Source organism: Eumetopias jubatus, unplaced genomic scaffold (assembly GCF_037043125.1).
Source record: "Eumetopias jubatus isolate StellerSeaLion01/CBP00866 unplaced genomic scaffold, mEumJub1_p1.0 scaffold_17, whole genome shotgun sequence".
NCBI lineage: Eukaryota > Metazoa > Chordata > Mammalia > Carnivora > Otariidae > Eumetopias > Eumetopias jubatus.
In genome coordinates, this window is record NW_028274823.1 from 49683071 (window position 1) to 49706500 (window position 23430).

The window sequence follows — 23430 nt, forward strand, 5'->3', positions numbered from 1 at the left end:
GCTCTCTCTATGCCTCAGTGTCCTTATCTGTAAAATGGAATGATAACAGTACGTCTCTCAGAAGGCTGTCGTGAGGACTGAGAGAGCTCCCATGTGTAAGGCAAAATGACCACATGCAGCTGACCTCAGGCACCGAAAACTGTTGACCACTGCTGTTGTTATGATTCATTGAGTGGCTTCTAGAAGCAAGGAACTATGTGAAGGGACTTCCACCTAAGAACTCATTTAATCCCTTAACGTGGGCTCAACAGACGCATCCATAGGAGCTGAGGCTCCCAAGGTCCCGGGGCTTGTCAAGGGCAAGACTGCCAGGTGGGCCTGACCACATCCATTGTCTCAGGGAGCTAAGGATTTGGTAAGACAGCACCTCCCTGCACAAAGATGGGGAGGGGCGCCTGGGGGGCTCTGTTGGCCAAGCAGCCGACTCTGATTTCACACTCAGGTCATGATCTCAGGGTCGTGGGATCAAGCCCTGCATCAGGCTCTGTGCTTAGCGGGAGTCTGCTTGGGGATTCTCCCTATCCCTCTGCCCCTCCCCTCCTTCTCAAATAAATAAATAAATCTAAAAAAAAAAAAAAAGGTGGTGATAACGTGAGGGGGGCACATACTATGAGGGACATCTAGCAGTCCCCAAGAATTCCAAGAAGGGGCACAGCTTCCCGAGGATTTTTGGGGAAGCCACCCAGCATGAAGGGACAGAGGACATGTAAAGTTTAGTCTCAAAGACTGGCTGCAGAGAAAACCCAAACAGTGATCCAGGGGAAAAAAAACCAACAACACTATCCATCAAATCATTAGCTTTGGCCTGCGCAGAGTATCCTAGCAAATATTCAGGGACTCCGACTAAACATTTGTGAGACTAATATTCAGATGGCACAGGGAGGCCCTGCGGCACAGTGGCTAACTATCTGGGCTCTAAACTTAAGAGTCTTTGGGGTCAAGCCTTGGTTCTGCCACTGACAATTTCCATGACCTCGAACATATCACTTAAGTCAGCTCAACTTTCTCATCTATAAAATGGGACTAACACTCTCCTAGGATGAAGCATACGAATACAGGTAAAGTTCAACGCAGTGCCTGGCACAAAGTCCCTGCTAAACTGTACTTACACTTTTCTCTCCATTTCTGCAGCCTGACTGCGTGCAGGTACCCCTATTTACTTGATGACGGTGTTTACAAGTTTTGCAAAAATGCTATGAGAGGGGGTGCTCTTATCATTCCTGCTTGTTGAACAGATTTCCCAAGCCTCTGAGGCTTTCCTTTGCCTCAGTGTTCCTTTGCCATCCTGTCACTAGCGAACTCCTACCTATACTTCAAAGCCCAGCCTGGATACTCCCTTTTCTGATTCTCTTAAGCAGAACCAAGGACGTTTTCCTCTATTCCCTCAACTCTTTTGTCACATAAAAGAGCTTTTCACATTGCAGTTAGAGCAGATGATTTACATGTCTGTTTGGCAGCTCCATAGGCACTGACTGATGTTTGCTAAATGTGAGAAAATGAGTAAAGCCCAGCAAGAAGGGGAGTGCTGATTCCTGGCTCCTGGGTACCTGCTGTGGCAGTGTCTACACAGACATTCATGGAGGGAAGAGGTGGGGAGGGCTGAGTTATTTCTTCCCTTGCACTTCTAACAGCCACTTTATTTGGGAGAACTAACAAATTCCTATTAAGGGTATTGCCAGACCCAAATTAATTTCCCTGATGTGGCTATATTGGTCCTGTCTCCATGCAAGGCTGAAGAGTTACCACTAATGAAACACCAAGCCAGTAAGGAGCTGAAGCTCCCACCCTCTTTCATTTAGGGGAGCCGTTAGACGGGGCTCTCCATCATCACAATTACTTGGGCCGCTTCCTTCCCTCCCTGCGGTGAAACGTAGAGGGACCTGCGCAGCTAACTGCATATTAGAGGGTTTTAAATTTTTTCAGTAGGAAGGAGGACAGGAAAAGATCCTGTACCTTAACAATCTGGAACCGATGGAGGATTTATGGCTCCTTCAATCCCTTCCTTCCTTCCTTCCTTCCTTCCTTCCTTCCCTCCCCCCCCTTCCTTCCTCCCTCCCTCCCTCCCTCCCTCTCTTTTTTTTTTAATTTTCTGGGGGCAAGAAGAAGGACCTATTACAACCTGAGCTTTAGGTCCAGCTCCACAAAAGCAGCTAACCATGAACGTGGCGAAGGTGGTATGATGGGACGAAGGAAAGGAGGAAGCTGGGGCCTCAGCTCTGATGGAGCCCTTCTTTGTTAGCTGACCAAAGTGGGCACGTCAGAGTCCACTGGCGGTGGGCATGTTGGAGGTCCTGCACTGCTATTTCTAGTGCGACAGATGAGGACACTGAGGCACAGAGAGGTTACAGAGCTGCCCGAAGTCCCCCTGCCAGAAGAGGGCAGGGCAGCCACTCATGCCCAGCAGCCCGGCTCAGCGCCTGTGCCCCCACCTGCTGCACCCGGGCACCTCTCCTGGTTGGGGGGGGCGCAAACCCCTCCCCTGGAAGAGCAAGGGCAGCACCCCTTGATTTTGGAGTCATCCCCAGCTCTAGCGGGCCTTGACTGGTAATTAAGTTAGGCGTGTAAACAAGATTTATTAGGCTTTTAATTACTTTTGCAGCACTGATTTGCATATGGACAATGTGCTAATCACAAACGGCTTTTTAACCACTCATTTAAATCTGAGAAGGAGGGCAGAAATGTTTGTTGGCAACACGTCCAGGTCACTGTGGGGGCTGTGGCGCCCGCTTCCGTGTAACCGTCCCCCTGAGTGGCCGGGACCATGGCACCACAGCCACGGGGTCCCCCAGAGACAGCCCGGGGCTTCAGCCTTTCAGGGACCCCCACCCTCTCCTATTTACTTGTCCTCAGAGCCTGAAGACAAGGACCCCTGAGTTTTTGAACAGCCACACACCTCCAAGCCCCAATCCTGAACATCACCCGTGGCCCAGGGTCTCCTGAATTCAGTGGGCAAGAGGGGCGTCTGTCCTCCAAGTCATTCAATAGAGCGGTGGGGGAGGGGGCCCGAAAAGCTTCCTCTCTGTGAGAAGTACTTGACTTTGCTTCTTATTTGGGAAATTACATGAGGACTTAAAAGGTGATGCTTCCTATTGGGGTTTCCCGGGAAATTCATGAAGCTACAAGTAGAGACCGGCCAACCTCCCATCATCTGCCACAATGTGCTCGCAGCCTCAGCGTGGGGTCTGCAGGGACGTGGACCAGTCCTTGTTCAACTAATGACACTTCTTTCCGGTCTCAACTGCCCTTGTACATAATTGGGAAATAGGGCAAGGTCTGGATCAGAGTTGGGTTAACAACCAGACACCACCTCACTGATCTTGAATGGCCAGCAGCCGAGTGCAGGGCAGAGCACTGTCCTGCCCCTTAAGGGCTGTGTGTTCTTGGGTAAGTCACTGTCCCGCCCTGGGCCCACTTTCCCTTCTAGCTCTGCCATTCGGGGTGGGAGGTATGGTGCAGAATGTGAGGAGGCCACATTCCAGGGAAGCAAGTGGTCATCCCTCAGTTCTCAGTGAATCTTCCAAGGCACAGGGCTCTCCTGTCTCTGAGAGGCCGCCTCTTTGCATCCTCTATCATTCATGGGTCCCTACAGGGAGCTGAACCAGTGTGGCATCGGTGGAAGAGCACTGCGTCCCAGCCCCCCGAGGGAAAGCCAGGTCAAACTCACAGAATGCACCTGCCCAGCCCTCTGACCAAGTCCTTGAAGGTCAAGGCCCATGTCCTCGGGACAGCCTCTTGACAGCCCGGCCATTTTCCTCCTTCTGACCCCAAGGCCAGACCTGCCTGTCACCTACCCCTAACCCTGCCTCGATCCATCAGGTCTCAGTTTTGCCTCACCGGGTCTTACTTCCTCCCCAACCAGCAAGATGCAGCTCCCTGGAGCACAGATATCCTCCATCCGGTTAACTCCAGGACAGGACGGTCTCAGGCCTCCAGCTCAGCTCAGCAATGACCTGGCGAAGGCCTGGCTGGGGTCGAGAGCCACAGCACTCTGCGGCCTGAATGGTCACGGCCGAGCAGGTGTGAGGCAGGCCTCTCGTGGGGCTGCAGGGCCCTGGCCCACCACCAGTGACCGCTTTCCTGGCGGTCCTGGCTCAGAGGAGGGAAGGCTGGATGGACAGATGGGAGGCAACAAGAAGCCGGGGTAGCCCGGTGGGGCAGAGCGGTAAGAAGCTAAAATAAAGGCGGGCAGTTGAGGCTGCCTTTAGCCGTAGGCTGTGCAGAGTGGCTGGCAGGAGTCCAGATGGAGAAGCCCTTCGGCTTTCTGCTGAGCCAGGGCAAGGGGAGGATGGCAGCCAGAGGTGGGTTTTGCCTTTCCTGCGTGGCGGTTCTTAACTACGGGTGACACCCTCACCCCCCCAAAATGTGTGAAGGTGCTTTCACAACATGGGGGTGGGGGGCACTAGAAGAACCGAGTGGGCAGGGACTGAGACATTAAATGCCCTGGGCCCGGTGCCAGGAGTGCCCCCCACTGAGAAACACCCACAGAAGGGGGGCTGTCCTGAGTCTGAGGGGTCACAGGCTGGGCCGAGGGGGTGGTGAGGCAGTGCCCCTGGAGGGCTGTGGGGATGGGCTTGCTGTCGAACAAAGTGCTTCTGACTGAGGCAGGGAACCACGTGTTGGGGCAGGGTGCTGGACCTAAGGAGCTCCCTCCCAGCTCTGAGAATCAAAAGCCCCTAATTCAATTTGTAGAGCGTGGCCAATGCCCGACTTCGTTGGCAGCACCTCCATGGTGGGACCCAGGTCGCCTGCCGCATGCCCTGGGCGCCTCCGTCAGGCTGGGTCGTGAATGAGAGCCTAGCTCTGACTACAAACGGACCCCCCCCCCCCCCCGAGCCTGTCATCCGTGGGACGTGTGGAGGGAAAGCAGAGGGCATGGCAGGCCCTGCTGTTCCGGGGTCAGCACGCCCAAGAGAACGGGCCCAGCTCGGCGAGGGAACTGTAGGGCGGGCTGGTCCTGAGCACGTGCTCCTTTGCAGGCTGGTGCCGGGCAGACTGGCTACTTCCTCAGGGCCCGACAGCCTCCGCCCGGGCGTTCCCACCTGTGACCACGGGCTGCTTCTGACCCCGCCCCTGTGCTGAGAACCCAGCCTCACTCAGCTCCTGCCTGCCCGGCCTGGGCTGGCTCTGTCCCCACCTGCGGGTGAGAGCACCAGCTCTGTGACGTTCCTGAGCCCCTTGTGGGCTCTGCATATCTCCGGGCTTGCCCAGGGCCCTGCTCAGGAGAAACGGGAGGCCCTGAGTTCAGGACAGTTAACGTTCAGCCCAAAGTCTAGAATCTAAAAGAAGAAACAGCCCTCCACTGAAGGGACAACACAGCCAGGCTGGGTAAGAATGGCACTTTCAACCTCTGCTGGGATGCGGGAGAGACAGTGCTCACCCCACGAGGGTTTAAAAAACAGAGAATATCCTCCTGGCTGCTCAGAGGCCCCCACCCCAGGTCTTCCACCAGAGGGGCACTGCCCATCGGCCCACCTGGCGGCCCCCGGCCCGCCCCTGGAGGTACGGGCCCACTCACCTGTGCGACAGAGTGGGTTTCATGGAGCTCATGGAGTTGAGGGGGGGCTGCATGGGGAGTTTCCCGGGGGGGTCGCTCTGGCGGCTCTTCTGATGCCGAAGGAGCAGGAGACGGCCGAGCTCCTCACACCAGGAGGACAGCAGGGCTGCAAGGAAGGACAGGACGGTCAGGGCGCCCCGCAGCCACCTCCACCGGCTATGCCTGCCGCCACCTCGCCCTCCCAGACTGGCCGCACCTGTACAGTGGGACTGACACCCCGAAGGAGGGACGATATAAATGGCCCTCACTCTGATGAGGACGGGCCAGAGGCGGCACAGTCGAGAGCATGGACACGATGGAGGGGACGTCCGAGGTGGTGCCAAGGAGAGGCCCCTGGAGGGGGAGGGAGGGAGCCCAGCACAGACTCTGTGTCGGGAAAGCTTAGGAAGTGCTGGCCTCCCCCAGACTTCTCAGCGAAGCCTCTGGACACTCAGCTCAACATGGCCTCTCCTCGCGGGTAGGGTAGGAGGAGCAAAAGTCACCTGGAATCCAGAGCCTTCCTAGAGCCTCCTGATGATCCCAAGAGTGCCCGCAGGCTTCTCCCTGAAAGTCCTCCCCGCAAAAGTGCCCATGCCTTCCAGTTCAGACCTGTGGCTGGTCCCTGTGCTGCTAGGCACCCACGCTTAGGAGGACAAAGGATTTGCAGGGCAGAGGGCAGCCCGGGGGTGGGGTGCGGGCCTAAGCGAGAGTGGGCCGGGGCCATGGAAGGCAGCACAGGAGGACCCGCCCCATCTGGGCTTTGAGCCCTTAAACACCAAGAGAAAAGCAGCTGAAGCTAACGGGGTGCCGGGAATCACCTTTCACTGTCCTAATGTGGCCACCAGGGGCCAAAAGCACCCTCCAGGTCAGTCTGTATGGCCAGTCCGTCCAACGAGCTTGAGAGAGTTGGGAAGGCTGGCCTGCCACCACCTTGCTGTGTGGACCAGTGGAGCTCAGAGACCCTCTCTGGGCCTCCGGCCTCGTCTGAACCTCCCCGCTTTACCACGTTTGCCTGGCACTGGGGAAGATGCCTTGCTCCACAAAGCCCTGTGGTGGCTGCCCAGGGCTGTCACGTCAAACCGCCCAGATCCTGGACTGGGTGCCCCATTAGCCCACGGACCCGGGAGGCAGGGCTGGGACCCTCTGCAGCCCTGTCTGCCCCTGCCCATGGCCCACATCAGCTCTGTCAGTCGTGAGGAGTGGTGGATTCTTTCCTGCCCCTCACCGGGTGGGCAGGGGCCAAGAGGCAGCTGTTAGGACCAGTGGGAGAGCCCTGTGTCCGCGGTGCCACTGGAAGCTGCCCGCCAGGGTGGCATACCCATTCCTGGGGAAGCGCAGGGGCTGCCGGGCAAGGGAAGGGCAGGGGTTCTCACAGGGAACGGGGCAGGGTGGGGAGGGGCCCCCCCAGGGTTGCCGGGTTTGTCTGCTTTGCTTGTGCGGTGCCCAAAGACAGCCAATCAAGGAGGCCAGCACGGGCTAAACACCAGCCTGTGCTCCCGGCCGGGAGAGCACCTGTTTCTGTCTCTGGGGTGGGAGGGGGGGTGCCAATGGGGGAGCTAGGTCTCTCTCTGTGAGGCTCATCTTGCCACCACCTGCACAGGGAGGAGGGTGCCAGAGAGGCCCCTACCCCGGCGTGTGTCTGCCCAGAACCACGGCCAAACGCCCCTGAAGCGGGCATCCAGCACACATCTGTCGCAGCTGGAGGGGGAGGCAGTCTATTCAGAGAGGTTGGAACAAACAGAAATGAATTTCCAGATTGCTCCATTCTTCTCCCAAGCCCCTTGTTACCGCTTCTTGGGGGGGGGGGGCGCGGCACTGGGCATCTGGAAACTCATTTGCACGCCATGCACGAGGCCTGCCGGATCGCAGCGACGGAGGGACTGCTTGGCTGCCAGCACAAAGGACGGCCACAGATGGTGCCGTCCGCTGCCCGCGGCCGCCCCTCCCAGCCCGCACTCCCCCTGGGGGCCACCTCACCGGGCGGGAGCTTTCCTCCAATGTCACGGGCCGCCCCCCTGCCTGGTCAAGGACAGCTCACGCCAGCCTATCGCTAGTGGAGTGGTTTCCCATACAGGGAATGAAAAGAAGCTTAGTGGCCTCGCAGGGCCTGGCTGCGAAGAGTCTGGGACGCTGGGAGCAGATGTGACGTGTGTACTGGCCAGTCACGACGTACCACAGATGCCAGGACAGCCCCGGAGGAGGAGGGCAGGGAGCGAGGAAGGCACCACCCTCCCCCCCCCGCTCAGCCGGCTAGCATAGACGCATGGGGGCCGTGGCACGGACACAGTGCGTGCTCTCTCGTGCTGCAGACCCACACGAGCTGTTCAGACGCAGGTGGGAGTGTGCGGCCAAGGAGGGAGTCTGGGCACTGTCCGAGAGCCAGGAGGCCTGACAGAGAGAGGCGGGCCGGGGGTCACACAAGGACAGACAGGCCAGCAGGGTGGGTGTCTGGGTGCGTGCTGCCTGCATCCGGGCTGAGTGGAGCACGTGTGCTCTGATGGGGCTGGCCCTGCCTGTGTGTCCGTCGGGTCCTGTGGGGTCTCTACTCTGGGCCCTCTCTGCGGTGGGGAAGGAAAAGGGACCACTGAGCACAGGCTCTGGGGCTCGGGAGGGATGCCAGGCACGAAGAGTCCCTGGATGGGGTGGGAAGGATGGGAAGGCACGGTGTGGTGTGCACAAGGATGCTCGCACTGGGCGGAGTTTCAGGAAGAGGTACCAGCCATCTTAAGGGGCTAAGGCAGGGGCAGGAGTGGCCCTCCTGCTGCTTGGACAGCCACCCCGGGCAGCCCTGTGTCTGGTCCTGGGAGTACCACTCACCCTGACAGTCTGGGTCCCAGCACGGAGAGCTACGCGACCTTGGGCGAATTACAACAGGCTCTCTGGGCCTCAGTTTATCTGTTAAACAGGCGTAATGCTAACGCTCACTCCTTAGGACGGTTGTGACACTGGAATGACACTAACACCTACACCGTGCTGAGAACAGTATCTGGTATAATAAGCGTGGAGTGTGGGAAAGCACTGCGTGCACTCTCCGGACAGCAGGTGAGGGTCTGCGAATGCTCCCTGTTCCCACCGGCAGGAAAGCACCTTGTGAACAGCAGGAAGCCAGCCCGGCCCCCTCCAGGAGGTGTCAGGGCAGCCCCAACAGGTACCAGTGCCTATGCCACCCCAGGAAAGGGCAGGGGAGGGGACAATGGTAGGCAGGCCACAGGGCGTGGGGGCTAAGTGTCCTGGCTCTGTAGTCCCACAGGTGATGGGGCTTGGATCCTGTGCGGCCACACTCTCTGGCTGTGGGATTTCACACAGGCTTGGAGACCCAGTTTCCCCATCTGTGAAATGGGCTTAACAGGAGCTGCCTGCCTCGGGGAGTGGATGTGAGCTATAAATTAGCATTGTCAATCAACTGCAAGGGTATCCAAGCAGAAGCCAGAAAGGGAGGGAGGGTGGGCACAGGAACGAAGGAACCCTGTAACCCACAGTAGCCCCAGAAAAGCAGCCTGTCAATCCCACGCCCTTCACATAGCCCTGGGAGAGCTGATGAGGCACTGGCTTTGGAACCAATCCACGAGACCTGATCTCAGCTCAGTCAGTCTCCGCCACCCGTGTGGCACCTTGAGCAAGTTGCCTACCCTTCCTGTGCCTTGGTTTTCTCATCCCTAAAATGGGGTGGTGGTAATTCTACTCTCCACCTGTTAGGGTAGTTCTAAGGATGAGCTGATTTACCATCACACAGTGCAGGGACCGCACTAGTTGGGGCTATACACGTGTTTGCTACAGTGACGATTAGTATTACTGACCTTGGTCAGTAGAGAAGTGACCACCAGGATGGAGCTTTGGTGTCTCTGGCCACTTGGGACCGTACAACAGAGACAAGCGACCTGGGGAGGTGTGCAGCTCTAGATGTCCCCATGGGCCGGGCTGGGTGCACGGCATTGGTAAGTCCCAGGCCTCGGAGCAGATGACTAGGCTTGTCTGCCCACTTCGCTGTGGGCTCTGCCGAGTGGCCCCTTCCCGAGCCACTGAAGTGGGTACTGAGGGGAAGAGTGAGGACAATATCATGTGCCCTGCTTTGCCTGAGACACAGAAGGCAAAAATCAATTCCCCCTTTAGAGGCAGTTCTGCCTTCACTTCAGCCAGTGGAAAGGTACCTTTAGCCCTGGAAGGGAGGTATTCTGGCTTCCCTAGGATCCACCACGGGACTCCTGGCCCAACAGTAGCCATCTTCAACGAGGGGTTCCTTGGGATCTGAACACCCCTAGGCTGGAGCAGCTCACCTGGCTCTGCCTTGGGCCATGGTCTTTAGCAGCCAAGTTTCAGATGGCCACATCACAGGGGAAGCAGCAGCCCGGAGGGTCAGTGGATCCCGGCTGGGAGAAGACATGATGGTTGACCACTGCCCGCACTTGTCTCTGCAGCTTACCCAGGAAGCCACAGGGACACCAGGATTCCCACTGTAGACCCGCCTCGGACTTCAACAACTAGGGTCATTTGCCAACAGCACGTGTCTTACAGTCGATGCCACGTCATGGTGTGATTCGTGGCATGACTTCCTTCCTAGTGGTACATTAAACAGTGGTGTGTATGACCACGGGGGGAGTCCTCTATGAATGAGATACAGTAGACTGTCTAGGGACCCCGGCACCAGAAGATGCTATGGCTAAGGTGGCAAGAACTCTTGCGGAAGAGAAATGGAAATGAGCTCCAGGTCCGAGCATTAGGAGGGCACAGGATGCAGGTCTGAAGGAGGGCAGGGAGGGAGAGTTGCAGACATTTGCTTCCCGAGATCTTCCTGGCCACTCTCCCTGCTGATAACCACCACCATAGTATGCTCGAGGGACAAGCAAAAGGAACCAGATGTCAAAGTGAGAGCAGGTCTGGAGTGGCGTTCTAGAGCGTCTCAGTCCTGGCTTGTCCCTGATGTGTCCTCCCTGGGGAGAGTGACAGGCCCTGCACTTGTCTCTGTACCCGTAGCTCCTGGCAGAGGGGACCCCCCAGGATGGGCTGACTAGATGGACCAGTGGGACGGACGGGTCTTACCAGGGGAGTGGCGGGGGTGGGGGGAAGGGGCTGCAGGGCAAGCTTTGGAATCACTCAGCTCCAGGTAGGGAGGGTAGAGCTGCACTCTCCAGGCAGGGCTAGCCGCCAGCAGACAATGGGCTGGTGGGGGTGGAGGAGAGGCAGAGAGGCTGGGGGTCTGGGAGTTGGAGCATCAAAGGGGTGAGCAAGCTCACCCGGGCGCAGGAGAAAGGCTGCCCCTTGCCAGGCTGGACTCCAGCTTGAAAAGGAGCCAGGAACCAGAGGCAGCCAAGTGGCCACAGGAAACAAGGCGTTCCTTCTTTATGGGGGCAAGCAGGGGATGTTCAGACAGCGAGAAGCCTGGTCTGCTCATTCTGGGGAAGGTCTGGGGATAGGGAAGGGATGGGAGTGGCCTGGGGGGCGTGAAGGGGAGGGCACAGAGACCTGGATGTGAGGGCCCCCGCCGGAGAATTATCAAATGCACTGCAGCCTGGGGAAGCTACATGCGAAATGAAACAAAGGCGTATTAAGTATCAAAGAGCATCTTAGCGGCTAAAAGGCTGCTGGAGAACAGAGGAACTCTGAGTGTGTGTGTGTGAGTGTGTGTGTGTGTGTGTGTGTGTGAGAGAGAGAGAGAAAGAGAGGGGAAGAAAGGGAAGGAGGGAGAAAGAAGAGCCTTCTGAGACCCGAGGATGGGGCAGGACTCAGGTGTGCCCTGAGGAAGGGCATGAGGAAAGAGCCTTGCAGGCTGAGGTACAAAGAACCCTTGGGAGCATGATGGTGGGGTCCACCGCTCAATGAGAAGTATGAAGGACCCATTTTCACACGTTTCCGTGCTCTCGGCTCTCTAAATGCACGCAGGACCCTTGAAGTGGCAGGAACACACCCCACTTCCCAGCGGGGAGCTCTGGCACGGGCCGCTGGGGGGCCTTGCCTGGCAAGTCAGGAGGAAGTACCGGCCTCCACGTGGGTCTCCTCCCGACCCCCAGCCCACGTCTGAGTTCCTGTCCCCTTATGGCCCTCGAAGCCCCAGGAGCACCTCAAGCCACCTCAGGAAGACGCCCCCCTCCCCCGCCCCACGCAGGGGCCACTGCAGCCGGATCATCTCTGCAGCATGTTCCCTTTGATTCCTGCCTGTTCCAATCACCTTCTGCAGCCTTGTCCCTTCTCCTCTGAATTATGACAAGTCCGGCGCCTCATTTATCTGTCTCCAAAACTGCCTCCTGCCAACCGACACTCTGCAAGGTGGCCAGAGGAATTTTTCCACAAATGTATTCTGATCACCTCTTTTCCAATCTGTGGTCCCCGGAGGCCGCACACGGCCTGGTAGATGGTAGGTGCTCAATGGATGCAGAAACGAGTGAGAGAGCCGGGCTACCCCAGGGGAAAGGTGCACCGTTGTCCCGCGAGAGCATGAGCCCCATGGGCCGCGGACGGGATCGGGAGGGGTTTGCTTCTGCAACCCCAGCACCCAGCACGGCCCTTGGCACAGGCGACACACCGACCCGACCAATGGACTGAAACGAAATCACAGCTGGAGAACCTAATACACGGAAGATGGAAGGGCTGGACAGACAGCGCTCGCTGCATCCAAGAGCCAGACAATCAGGGTAAATCTGCGACAGGCTCCCTGTGGATTTTAAACCTGCCGGCAGCCCCGCATTCCTCGGGGGCAGAGGCCTGGCCTCAGCAGCCATCAGCCCTGCATGGAATCCTATCATGATGTGTCCAGAGGTGGGCGCTGTCATCCAAAACCATCTGAGTCAACTGACACCTGTTTTGTGACATGCATACTCGCTGGTGGGCCGTGCCAAAACGGGGAAGGAAAGGTAAGCAGATTATAGGAACTACATGAGCTCCTATACTTTGGGAGGCTGGCTGCAGCCCTGGGTTTTCCGGGCTCATGGCGTGACACTGGCCTTCGTGTTGACAGTGTCCACCCCGCAGGGGCAGGCTGAGGGCCTTCCCAGAGCGCCTCACCCACGGCTCCCTGGCGATGCGGTTGCCGTCTTCAGACCCAGGCCACGCCCTCCCAGTCTCTGACCTTCCTCTTTCATCTCCCAACCGTGGGCCCCTGGGACCGCTGCCTGGGGAAGAGACACTCTCCAGAGCCGTGCGGAGAAGAGTGGTGAGGGGCCGGGAGGGGAGGGCGAAGGGGGAGGAGCCACGGGGGCTGACATGACTCGGGTGTGGACTGGTCTCTCCGTGTCATCGGTAAAGTGGGAAGACAATAAGAGGAACATCTGTCCACAGGCCCGAGATGAAAGAAGGACCCAAGCTTTAAATCACATGGAAGAAATGGCAAGTCCTGTGCCAGAGTATCAGCTGGGAACTCAGAAGCTGTAAAATGCTGACTGCCTCCTGCCTCCAGAAGGCAGAGGGGCCGAGCACACACACTGGAGCCAGGCAGCTTGGGTTCAAATCCCAGCTCAGCCACTTGGTGGCTGTGTGACCTGGGGAAAGTTACTTAACCTCTCTGTGCTCTGGTTTTCCCTTTGGTAAAATGGGGAGAATAAACGCTACGTACCTCCTAAAGTGTCAGGATTAAACCAGCTAATGCACATAACATGATAGTACAATTTCTGGCATCCAGGAAGGACTATGTACAAATAAACTGTTCTGGTTTTGTTACCAAGCACATGCTCCTTTTAGAGTTAAGAGGCTTCTCGGTCTCCCCCTTTACATTCTGTTGCTCAAATAAAATACAATTCCTTTCACTCATCTCCAAGAGGATCACAAAAATGTGTCTATGCCTTGGGCCCAGCCCCGCCTCACATTCTTCACGCTGGGTGCTCTCTGGGCAGGCAGCTTCGCTCCCCAGCTCCCAGCTGGGCCCACACCCTCCGTTTTCCCTGCCAGACTCTCTGAACCAGGCAGCGGGCAGGCCCCCACATAGCTGAGCCCCAGCAGCTGCTCACTTCTGACCCAGCTCCTGGGCCATGCAAGGCAGGTGGCCAGTCTGGGCAGACCCTTTCCTCAGGAGTGCTTGGGAGCGGGGGTGTCCTCTGCAGCCCTCCTGTTCAACTGGGCCAATAGAGTGGCTGACAAAGAGCCTCTCCTCTGGCCCCAAACAAGGTTGTGGGTCAGCTGCGAGGCCTGGGCAGACCCTCGACCCCTCCTCAGTCCCCATCCCTCTGCGTGTCTAGCAGGAGGTAGGATGAGGGACAGAAGCCAAGGTCAGCATTCCTGCTCTGACCCATGACCCCTGAGAACAGAGCTGTCCATGGGATTGTTCCTCTACCTGTCCTCCTCGGTGGGCCCACCTCTGCCGGGTCCCCCAGAAATGGAAAAAGAGGGCCCCTCCCTGTCAGTTCTCTTGGGTCATCTCCTCCCAGAAAACAGTACAGGATGCACATGACCACAAAGGGGCAGAGCCAGGGTGGGTGGCTGCTGGGTCTCAGGAGCTCGGGTGTCTGCCCTAATGTGGCCACTGACCCAGTGGCCCAGTTGGAGGCCCCACGCGCATGCCTGTGAAATGGGGTGATTTCGCCCTGGCAGGGACAGGGAGGGCCTGGGATCATGAGGGTGCAGAGACAGCCCCTGACTTTTCTCACCTGCCTGGTGCCCTCTGCCCCGCCGAGCCTCACAAACCCCTGGCGGGGCCTGGCCAAGGATGAGGCTGGCTGTGTTTTACGAAGCAGAAATGGAGGCCCAAGAGCAGGTGATTCAACCACACTCACACCACAGGACAGTGACCCCGCTGCTAGTTCAGCATGGCTCCCCTCTCATCCCCCCGAGACTATGATGTCACAGATCTGAGAACAGGCACAGCCCTAGGAGGCCGCTCTGTACCTCCTGCCCACCTCCCGCCCACCTCTCGCCCCATGATTCAGCACCATCCCAGCTTCTTGTCCCGGGTCTGCCACCAACTTCCTGTGAGACCTCAGGCAACTTCCTCCTGTCTCTGGGCCATAAGTGAGCGGGGGTAGGTGTTGCGCTCTCTGGAGTCTGCAGCTCCGTGAATCAGCCCTGGTCTCATAATGGGGTCATGGCTCTCAGGGCTGAGGCCAGCCTCCGGCCTTCTTAATCCTGTAGGGGCTATGAGATTGTGGGAGGGGCTGCCTGTCCTCATGTCTGGTCTGGACATGTCCATCCCCCCTCCCCGGGTGACAGATGGAAAGGGCTCCAGAGATCTCACCTTGCCCAGGTACCCATTTAATAAAGCCAGGAGCCCAGAGTGGGGAGCAGATGTGCTGAGGTTTGAGGGCCAGTGCGTGCAGAACCCAGGGCTCAGGGGGGCCGGGAAAGGGGCGGCAGGAGGGGAGATGCTATGGTCTCTGCTGCTGGGGCTGCTGAGGGGCTAGGACTTCCCGCGGGTTCCAGAAAACATTGCTTCTGGGGGGTTGTAGGCTGGACTTCGGTGGCCCTGACAGCTGACCTGTGGACCGTGAAACAAGAGATGCTTTCCTTGGGGGGAAATCTTAACTCTCCTGCCAAACAGCCCTACCCATGTACCGGCAGAAGCAGGAGCACGTCGAGGGCAGTGTGCGAGATCATTCCCACACTGCTCCCTGCTCTGTCATCTCATCGCTGCGTGGCCAAGAAAGTCAAAACAAGGAGGAGTCATCTGCGGGCCCTCCAGCTGCCAGTGACCCTGCCCCTCTCCATGTGCGCCTGCGCACACGCCCGGGCCCCATGTGCAGGGAGGACTGAGCGGGCTGGGGGTACGGCTGGCCCCGGATGTGCATGGAGCCTCACGGCCTGCCCTGCCCGGCCCTACCTCCAACCTTGTGCTCTGCATTCCATCCCTTCAGGTCCTTGGCTGGCCAGAGAGGGCCTCTGGGCTGTGCCCTTCCTCCCAGAACACTCCTCACACGCTCCCACCCCCTCCCCAAGGGCTGCCCGGGTTGGCAGGAGCTGGGAGTCTCAAGGCATGTGAGCTCACCCTGGGAACTGAACTCCAGGGGACCTCAGAACCAGAGCTGGCAGGGATGATTCCCAGACTGGTTCGGCCGTCCTTCATCCTGCCCAGCAGGATCGTCAGACCCGGGAGGAGATGCCCGACAGGTTGAGCCTGTCTGTGGGCTTTAGGAAAATCCCAGCCTGGAAAATTCCCTGCCTATCTCACACCACCATCTGGAGCCTTCCAGGATAACCTATTTAATTGTAAAGACACCCCAAAACCAGCTCAAGGGGCTCTTTGCATCAGAAAGAGATTGCCCCCTTTTCCTTAGTGGTGCTCCCTCAGTCCTGCCAGCCTGAGGGGTGGGCCTGACCAGAGGGCACGGGCCAAAGTGCTGCTCGCTGAGACCTGCTGACAGCAAGCCGTCACTGTGGGATGGCTTTATGAGATGAAATGATTCTCTATGAGGTTTCTTCTCCCACAATCTCATAGCCCCTACAGGATTAAGAAGGCCGGAGGCTGGCCTCAGCCCTGAGAACACAAGTCACTGTGTCCCTTGCCCCTGTGCTCTGCCCCCTGGACCCGCATGAACTCCCCAGGTGTAGGGCAGTTACAGCCCCCACCTCAGCGACGAAGGGCAGGCACAGAGAAGCTAGGGATCCTGGCTCAAGGCACACCAAGCTTGTGGCAGGCTGGGACCAAGGCAGGACTTTCTCCTCTTACCCCAGGGATACTGGCTGGTAGTAGAGTAAGGGTGGGGATCTAGACCACCTCAGCTGAAAATTACACAGCGTTAACAGCAAAGCAAGCATGCTGGGCAGGGGAGAAGGGCCCTGAGCCATCCCCAGGACAGACTGAAGCCAGGTGGCCTCTGTGCATCTGCGCCCCCCACCCCCCATATTCTGGGAGGACATGGGTTCCAACAGGACAGATCCCTTTGGCTACCCAAGGTTTGACCAGAATAGCCATTGGGAGGAGGGTCCTGAGAGTCGAGAGTCTCCGCAGTTCCATTTCTCTCCAAGGCAGCACCCAAACAAGGCAGAGGAGAGCCCAGAGGCCTAGGACAGCGAGGGGATGACGCCCCTAGTGGGTCTGCAAGACCAGACCTGGGCCCCACAGGCACAGAGTGTGCCCCTAGGAGCCCTCATTCCAGCAGGAGCTACCTGGAGAGCCTGTTTCTATCCTGTACATATAGTTTCCCCTGGGACCCGAACCCCATTGCCCATTGCTCACTCTAAGGGAGCTAGAGGGGTGGGGCGGGGGTGGTAACAGGAATCAGTTTCTTCCCAGAGTAGCTGACTTTCCTGAGGCTTCCCAGCTCAGTGCTTGGCAGTTGGTCTGGGTCCTCCTGCTTCCAGCATAAGGAGAGGTCGGAGTGAAGCCAGGCCCTTTCCAGGCTCAACCAGAAGCCGAGTCTAAACACCATGAGTGCCCACCTTCAAGGAGGGCAAGATGGCCGTGAGTCAGTGCTGCGAGGCCTGGCTGTGCACCCCCACTATTAGTTCTGGTTCCCAAGGCCAAACCCAGACCCTTGATCTTCATGGGAGTGGGAGCCAGCAACAAACACCAGGACCCTCAGATGAAGGTTCCCTTTCACCCAGCCTGGGCTCACAAAGCCACAGTAGACCATCCTGGGGTCCTGGGATCTGGCCTTGGGGCGGTGCTGATCCGAGGGCACCTCTGTTTCTATTAAGGAACCACCTAGAAAACTCCCCAGCCCTAGAGTGACTGAGGGTATGTGTGCCATGGTGACAAGAGAGAGATCTGGGGCAGGGGGCACGTTGCCTGGTGATCCATGCATTTGACTACTGAGAATTGGCTTTAGGTCACCCATCACTCTTTGAGAAAGAGTGAATTCAGGACCAACCTGCTGACCAGACCCCCAGCTCTTCTGCCTTGAACCATGTGGGCCACCCCCAACCCTCCTCTGCTTCCCTTGCCTAAGGGACCTCATCATCCTGCAAGAATGTCAGGGGCACAGTGCAAGAGAGGCAGGCCATGCCTCCATCCTCCCCAGCTTGGGCTCGTAAAGGGGAGACTGAGCTGTGCAAAAAGCTTGAACCACAAGGCAGGTGGCTCAGAGGTGGACACAGGTTCTTGTTCCAGCTGCAGTCACTTGGCAAATCAGGCAGGTGTTTTAGCTCAGGGGCAGGTGACCTGGGCCCACACTGTGGGAGATGACAACCTTCCAGTGGGTTCTCTATCCAAAACCATGTTGCAGGATTTTTTTTTCTCTTATCCATGTATCCAACAAGAGTAGCCCATCACCCACACATTTCACGTTCCTGTCTTGGCTTCCTGATTGATCACTCCTTTTCTAGGAAACCCTGCGTAGTATCTGGATGTTTGAGGGAACCCTGGAAGCCACCCATGCCTGGCTGTCACCACCTCTCCAGGTGCCTAGCAGGGGTTGGTCGTAGCAGGGGTAACCTGGCTGCCTAAAACACCAAACTGGTTCCACTGGGCTTCCCTAGACTGCTGGGGCCCCTGGTGCATTTTGGCGACTCTCTGTCATACTGTCTACCTGTTTTGGTTATGGAGAGGTGGACACCAACTCAAAGAAAATATGACTTAGAGACTGAATTTCTAGAACACTGGGGAGGGGGGTGGGCAGGAAACGGGAGAGGAGTTTTCTCTTTGCAGAAACTCCTTTATGAGATGAAATGATTCTCTATGAGGTTTCTTTAAATATCCAGCTGCCTTGTTGCAATGAAAATAATCATTTATAAGAATTCCATTTACATATAGTGCTTCCTGGCTGCACCTGTTTCTCAGAGTGTAACACACCTGGGGGATGTCTGGGTGAATTGGTGTCCTGGATGCTGAGGTCCCAGGGCAGGACTGAACCACCCAGGTTTCCAGGCTGGGGGTTCCCAATTTTGCCTGGTGCATCAGAATCATCTGGAAGGCCGCACCCTCCATGGGGTGTCTGATTCAGTGGGGGTGGGATGCAGCCCACAAATCTGCATTTCTAGCCAGTTCCCAGGTGATGCTGATGCCACTAGTCCGAGAACCCCACTTTGCGAACCACTGCTCTAGCCCGAGGGGCAAGCTCAGTGGCCATTTGCTGCATGAATGGAGAAAGAAGGAATAATTCTTCCCTTTCCCTCTTTGGGTTCAGATCTCGCACAGGCTCTCAGGCCAAGCGGAACTGTGTGCTTGGCACATGGTCTCCCACACTGCTGCTGACTTCGATTGTTACGTTCAAGGTGCTGGAGGTTTGACCCTGGACTCTCTCCCTGGCCTTGGTACAGGCGAAAGAACACTGGGTAGGGAGTCCAAAGTGGGTGAGTCCCGGTTTTATCTACTAGCTGTGGGCCGTGTGGTCTTGGGCAAGACCCTGGAAGATTTATGCACCTCTTTCTTCCTGCACGCTAGCCAATCTCTCCTACCTGCTCCGAAGGTGTAATGGGGTGACCCCGGCAGTGGCCCCTGTACTGGGGCCAGGCCCTGTTCTGAGCACTGGGCACACACTGTCTCACGCAAGCCTAAACTCCGTGAGGCGACTACTCCTGTCTCCCCAGAACTTGCTAGTGCATTGGCTGGGCGGCCCTGAGCCCTCTCTGCCTTGGGGTCTGCCTCACAGAGTGGCTGGAAGGACGGAGTTAGATCCTGCCGGGCCCAGCATGGCTGTGACTCGCAGGAGGCGGCCCCAGGTAGGCGGGCGGGCGGCCGACAGCAGCCTGGGCCGCCTTGGGTCCAGGCCTGGCTCCGTATCTCTCTTCCCAAGCAGCTGGGGGAGGGAGCCGTCATTAGTTGAGGTCTCTGCAGTGTTTAATCACCACACAGCCCTGCCTCCCTCCTCCCCACCCCAGCGCCTGCTCTCTCCCTGCAGGAAACGGCTCTCTGCCTTCTACCTCTGATGGAAGCCATGAAAAATGAACACAGCACCCAGAGAGAAGGAAACACCGGGGCAGGGAGGGGCGTCGGAGCCAGATGACCGGCTGGTCCTAACCCGGCAGGCACCAGCTGAGCAAGCTGGATCCTGAGGAGGCGCTCGAGGGCCTGCTGGTCACACAGCTGACCACCTAGCTGGGCCCCAGGGTCTGGACGGCCATCGGCCTGGGGGTCTGGAGCAAATCCAGCTGCCTCTGAGGGAGCTGGAATGCAAAGCCTGGGCCTTCCTGGGATCTCAAGCCCTCGGAGGCTCTGAGGACAGGGATCTACTCTCTGCCTCTGCCCTGAAGAGGGCCAGGCCATGCGGGTACATGCCCTCGTGAAGGTCAACTGCAAGCCAGGCAGAAACTCGACACATCCCTTTGCTCCGTTCGTTTTCCTGACACCGTCCTGTGATGTCAGGATCACGACTCCCATTTTCTAGGAGGAAACCGGCACTCAGAGCGGTTAAGGGACCTGCCCAAAGACGATCAGCCAAAACAACTGGCAGAAAGGAACTATTTATTTTTAATTAACGCCATTACCGCTTACTTACATAATACACTAACGCATTCTCCTTCTAAAGCTAACATTTCAGACGGACACCCGAAGAGGCCCTCGGGCCCACATCTGCTGGCCTCCAAACCCCTCATTTTTCCACCGCCACTGATGGTGTCAGCTCCACTCCATTTTGCTGCCCTCCCTTCTTTAACTTTTCAACGTAATTTTGAAGACGTCACGCGTGCACGTGACTTACGGACAGAAGTCGATAAAGGGCACGTACTGGAAAACACGGTCTCCGCCAACCCCAGGCTTGCTGCCTAGCTCCTCTCAACCAGGGGAATCATGCTTGAGGCTCTGGGGTTTCCTCCCAGAGCTGTTCTGTCATTTACACACATCACGGCCTTGGCAATATCTGGCTGGAAGGTTCTCACCCTGGAAATCCATGTGGTTCATCGCCCCCACCCCCAGTTGTCCTTGCTCGATGAGGGCTTCCCTGACCTTTCCAGTGTATACACTGCCACACCTGCCCTGCTCCCGGCTCCCCCCTTTTCCCTCCCCTGACTGACCGTTCTCCATAGCTCCCTTCTGCTTTTGATCGGATTTATTATCCAATGCCCCACTGCCTAAACTGGAGCAAAAGCTCTCCCCGGGCAAGGGTTTCCGCATGCTGCGCCTTTGCTGCCACATCCTCAGTGCCTAGAACAATGTCCCACACGAGGGTAACAACGGGAATGTAAAAGCTGGCCCTGGCCACGGTACGTGTGGGCAGACCCCATCCGTGGCACGAAGGGTGGCATCTTAGACACGCTGTTCTCAACCTTCTTTCTAAGAACATATGGTGCAGCTCAAAGAGACTATCACTCTTGGAGGACAAGATGGAGCCTTTTCTACCTCTTGTCTCTCCAAGGACCCAGCCTGGCCTGGGGGCACAAAGGAGATGCTCAGAGCACAGAATGACCAGGCTGGAAACCTGACCCTTACCTCACACCACAGACCAAAAAAAAAAAAAAAAAAAGGCAAAACAATATATTGTCTAGAAGATGGTATGGGAGACTATCTCCATGACCTTGGGATTGAGAAAGATTCTCAAAGACCACAAGCACTGACCATAAGGGAAAGTTGATAAATTTTCTAACATTAAAGCAAAGAACCACTGCTATCCCCAAATACACCATTAAGAGAATGAAAGAGCTAGACCAGGGTGGTGGGAGAATCTGGAAGAGACAGAAGACAGCGTGTTGTTGAGGCCCGGGTTCAAGGGCTCTGGGGAGTAGGGCTCCACAAGACTGTCTGCAGTGACCCAGGAGGGCTTCTCAGAAGAGGCGGAAGATGACTCTATCTCACTCCTCCCTCAGCTCTGGCCTCTTCTCCTCCTTTCAAAAAAACCAGAGACTTAAGACAGACAGAAGAGCCCCAGCCCCCCCTTTTCTGCCTCATACAGAGATAACCAAGCAAGAAAAAACAAATTAAAGAGCCCAGGAGCCTGGCAGGGCCTCGGGAAGTTTGGTTTGACAGGGCAACAGCATTTAACAAAGCTCAGATCATCCATCACTGGGGCCCAGTCATTTAGATACTGGGCATTTGATTAAACTAATATGGGCGGCTGGGGCAAGGCATGGCTGGGCGCTTCCTACCCTCGCCTACAAATTAGACCGTCACACACAATCCGATTACCTTGACTGCCACATTTATCTCTGGAGAGGGGCCATCCATCACTCCTCAGAAGCTGGCTCTGTGCCTCCTCCTGCAGGAGGGGAGTTCGGTGTGCACCCAAGTCCTAGCAGGCAGCGCTCACTTGGTCATGCCTTCCGCCATCCACTCAGCAGACACTGTCCCCCATGCCCACCCTGGGGCAGGCCTCGGGCCGGATGCGGGGGTACAAGTGGACACAGGCCTTGCCACTAGGGAGGCCACGCAGGGCTCACGGAAGGGCAAGTCTCCGGGCTGGCCAGAGGAGAGCTCGGCACGTTGATGTAGCTGTGGGCCCAGGTCGAAGTCCCACGCTCCCTCTCTTCCGCTTGGGACCCCAAGAGTGCCATGTCACCAATCTAGTCCTCGACCTCACACCTGTGAAATGGGGCACCGACATAGTGCAGCACCGTCCGACACGACCCTACGGGGACAGACGTGGCCTGTATCTGCACCGTCCAGCCTGCAGCCACAGGCCACACGTGAAGACTGAGCACCTGACATGTCGCTCGTTCAAGGAGCGGAGTTTTTAACTGCATCTCACTCTTTCTACATCATTAAGTGTACATGGCCGCACGGCGCTCTGGCTCTGGAGCTGGACGTTGCAAATCCAGTGGCTGGCCCCTTTCTAGGGTTGTAGCTAGGGGTACACCAGACGGCCTGACCATGGCCAGTGCAGAGCTCTGCCCGTGACCAACGCTCCCTGAAGGCTAGACCCCTTCCCTTCGCAAAGGGAGGGCTGGGTTCTGAGGCCAAGGATAACAGCTGCTATTATCCGAAGGCCCTGAACCGGTAACACGGTCACCTCTGTTGTCTCGTAGTCCGGCGGGGTGGGCACGCTCCCATTTGAACAAAAAGCAGGCTTAGAGCTAAAGACGGCACGGTCCCCAAAGGGGCAGGCGCAGAACTCGAGTCTAGGTCTTTGCGATTGCGAACCCCATCTTCCCACTGGACACTGGAACTCAGGAGTCGGGTCTTCGGACCCTCAGAGCTGTCCTGCTGGCGGCAGCCTCACCCCTGACCACCACGAGTGTGCAGATGCCACGTGGGCCAGCTTCTCTCTAGATTGGTCTCCTCAGTGCCAGAGCCGAGGAGGTGGGAGCCAGGAGGAGGAGCGCCCCAGAGTCCCTGTTCAGCTTGCCCCAGCCCCTTAGGCCAAGCCCAGGGTGGCCCCCGGGCCCCTCCCAGCACAGGGCAGTGCTGGAGCAGCCAACACGCTTTGTGGTTCTAAACAGACCACGTCTACATGGGGCCCCACCCTTTGGCTTTGCAGAGTCACCAGAGTAAGGAGAGATGGAGCCTCGGTGACCACAGGGCCGGCGAGAAAGCTCAGGGACATCACTCCTGCTTTACAGGATGCTGCTGAGCACAGACTGGAAGGCTGGCAGAGGTGCCTTCGCACCGGCTTCTGGCACCAGGAACCTGCTGGTCCTGGGGGAGGTGAGTCCCCTTACGGGGCGACTCACAAACCTGGGAACAGGATGCAGCACCCCACAGGTGCTCTCTCACTGGGTACCTGTTCGAACGACTGGTACTGCCTGAGGTCTCAGGGCAGGTCAGAGACCAGGTGAGCCCCCCAGCCTGTGCAGGGCTGGCAAGGCTGGAGAGACAGCCCCTCGGAAGGCGTGCTCTCACAGGGCCTAAAGACCCCGCTCCTTCCTGACTGGCTCTGGCACAAGCCACGTCACCCTCGGGTGCTCCTTTCGTTATCAAAAACAAGAATAAAATCACAGGCACGCGCAAACCGCTCAGTGAGGATCCGATGGGACAGGCAAATGTGCGCATACCCTGGATTTGGACACATCTGAGGGAATCTAAGTGCGCCAGTGGGAAGGCTTTCCCAATAACTTCGGAGTAGCCTCCCCCTAGGGAGAAATCACCTCCCCAAGAGAAGACAAGCTTCCTGCAGAAACAACCAGAACTTCGGAGTCGGGTCTTCAGACACTCATGAGACGTCCAGCAGGCAGGG

The 23430-nt window shown here is 57.4% G+C and overlaps 1 protein-coding gene across 9 annotated transcripts in view; it reads right to left on the minus strand.

Annotated features, from left to right (window-relative positions):
* Positions 1 to 23430, minus strand: part of ZMIZ1 (zinc finger MIZ-type containing 1) — a 235127-nt gene that overhangs the window by 29591 nt on the left and 182106 nt on the right. For all 9 annotated transcript variants that reach the window (XM_028109611.2, XM_028109607.2, XM_028109608.2 and 6 more), the window contains one exon: positions 5516 to 5660. In XM_028109611.2, coding sequence (XP_027965412.1) covers positions 5516 to 5660 — 145 coding nt within the window. The remainder of the gene's footprint in view (positions 1 to 5515; positions 5661 to 23430) is intronic.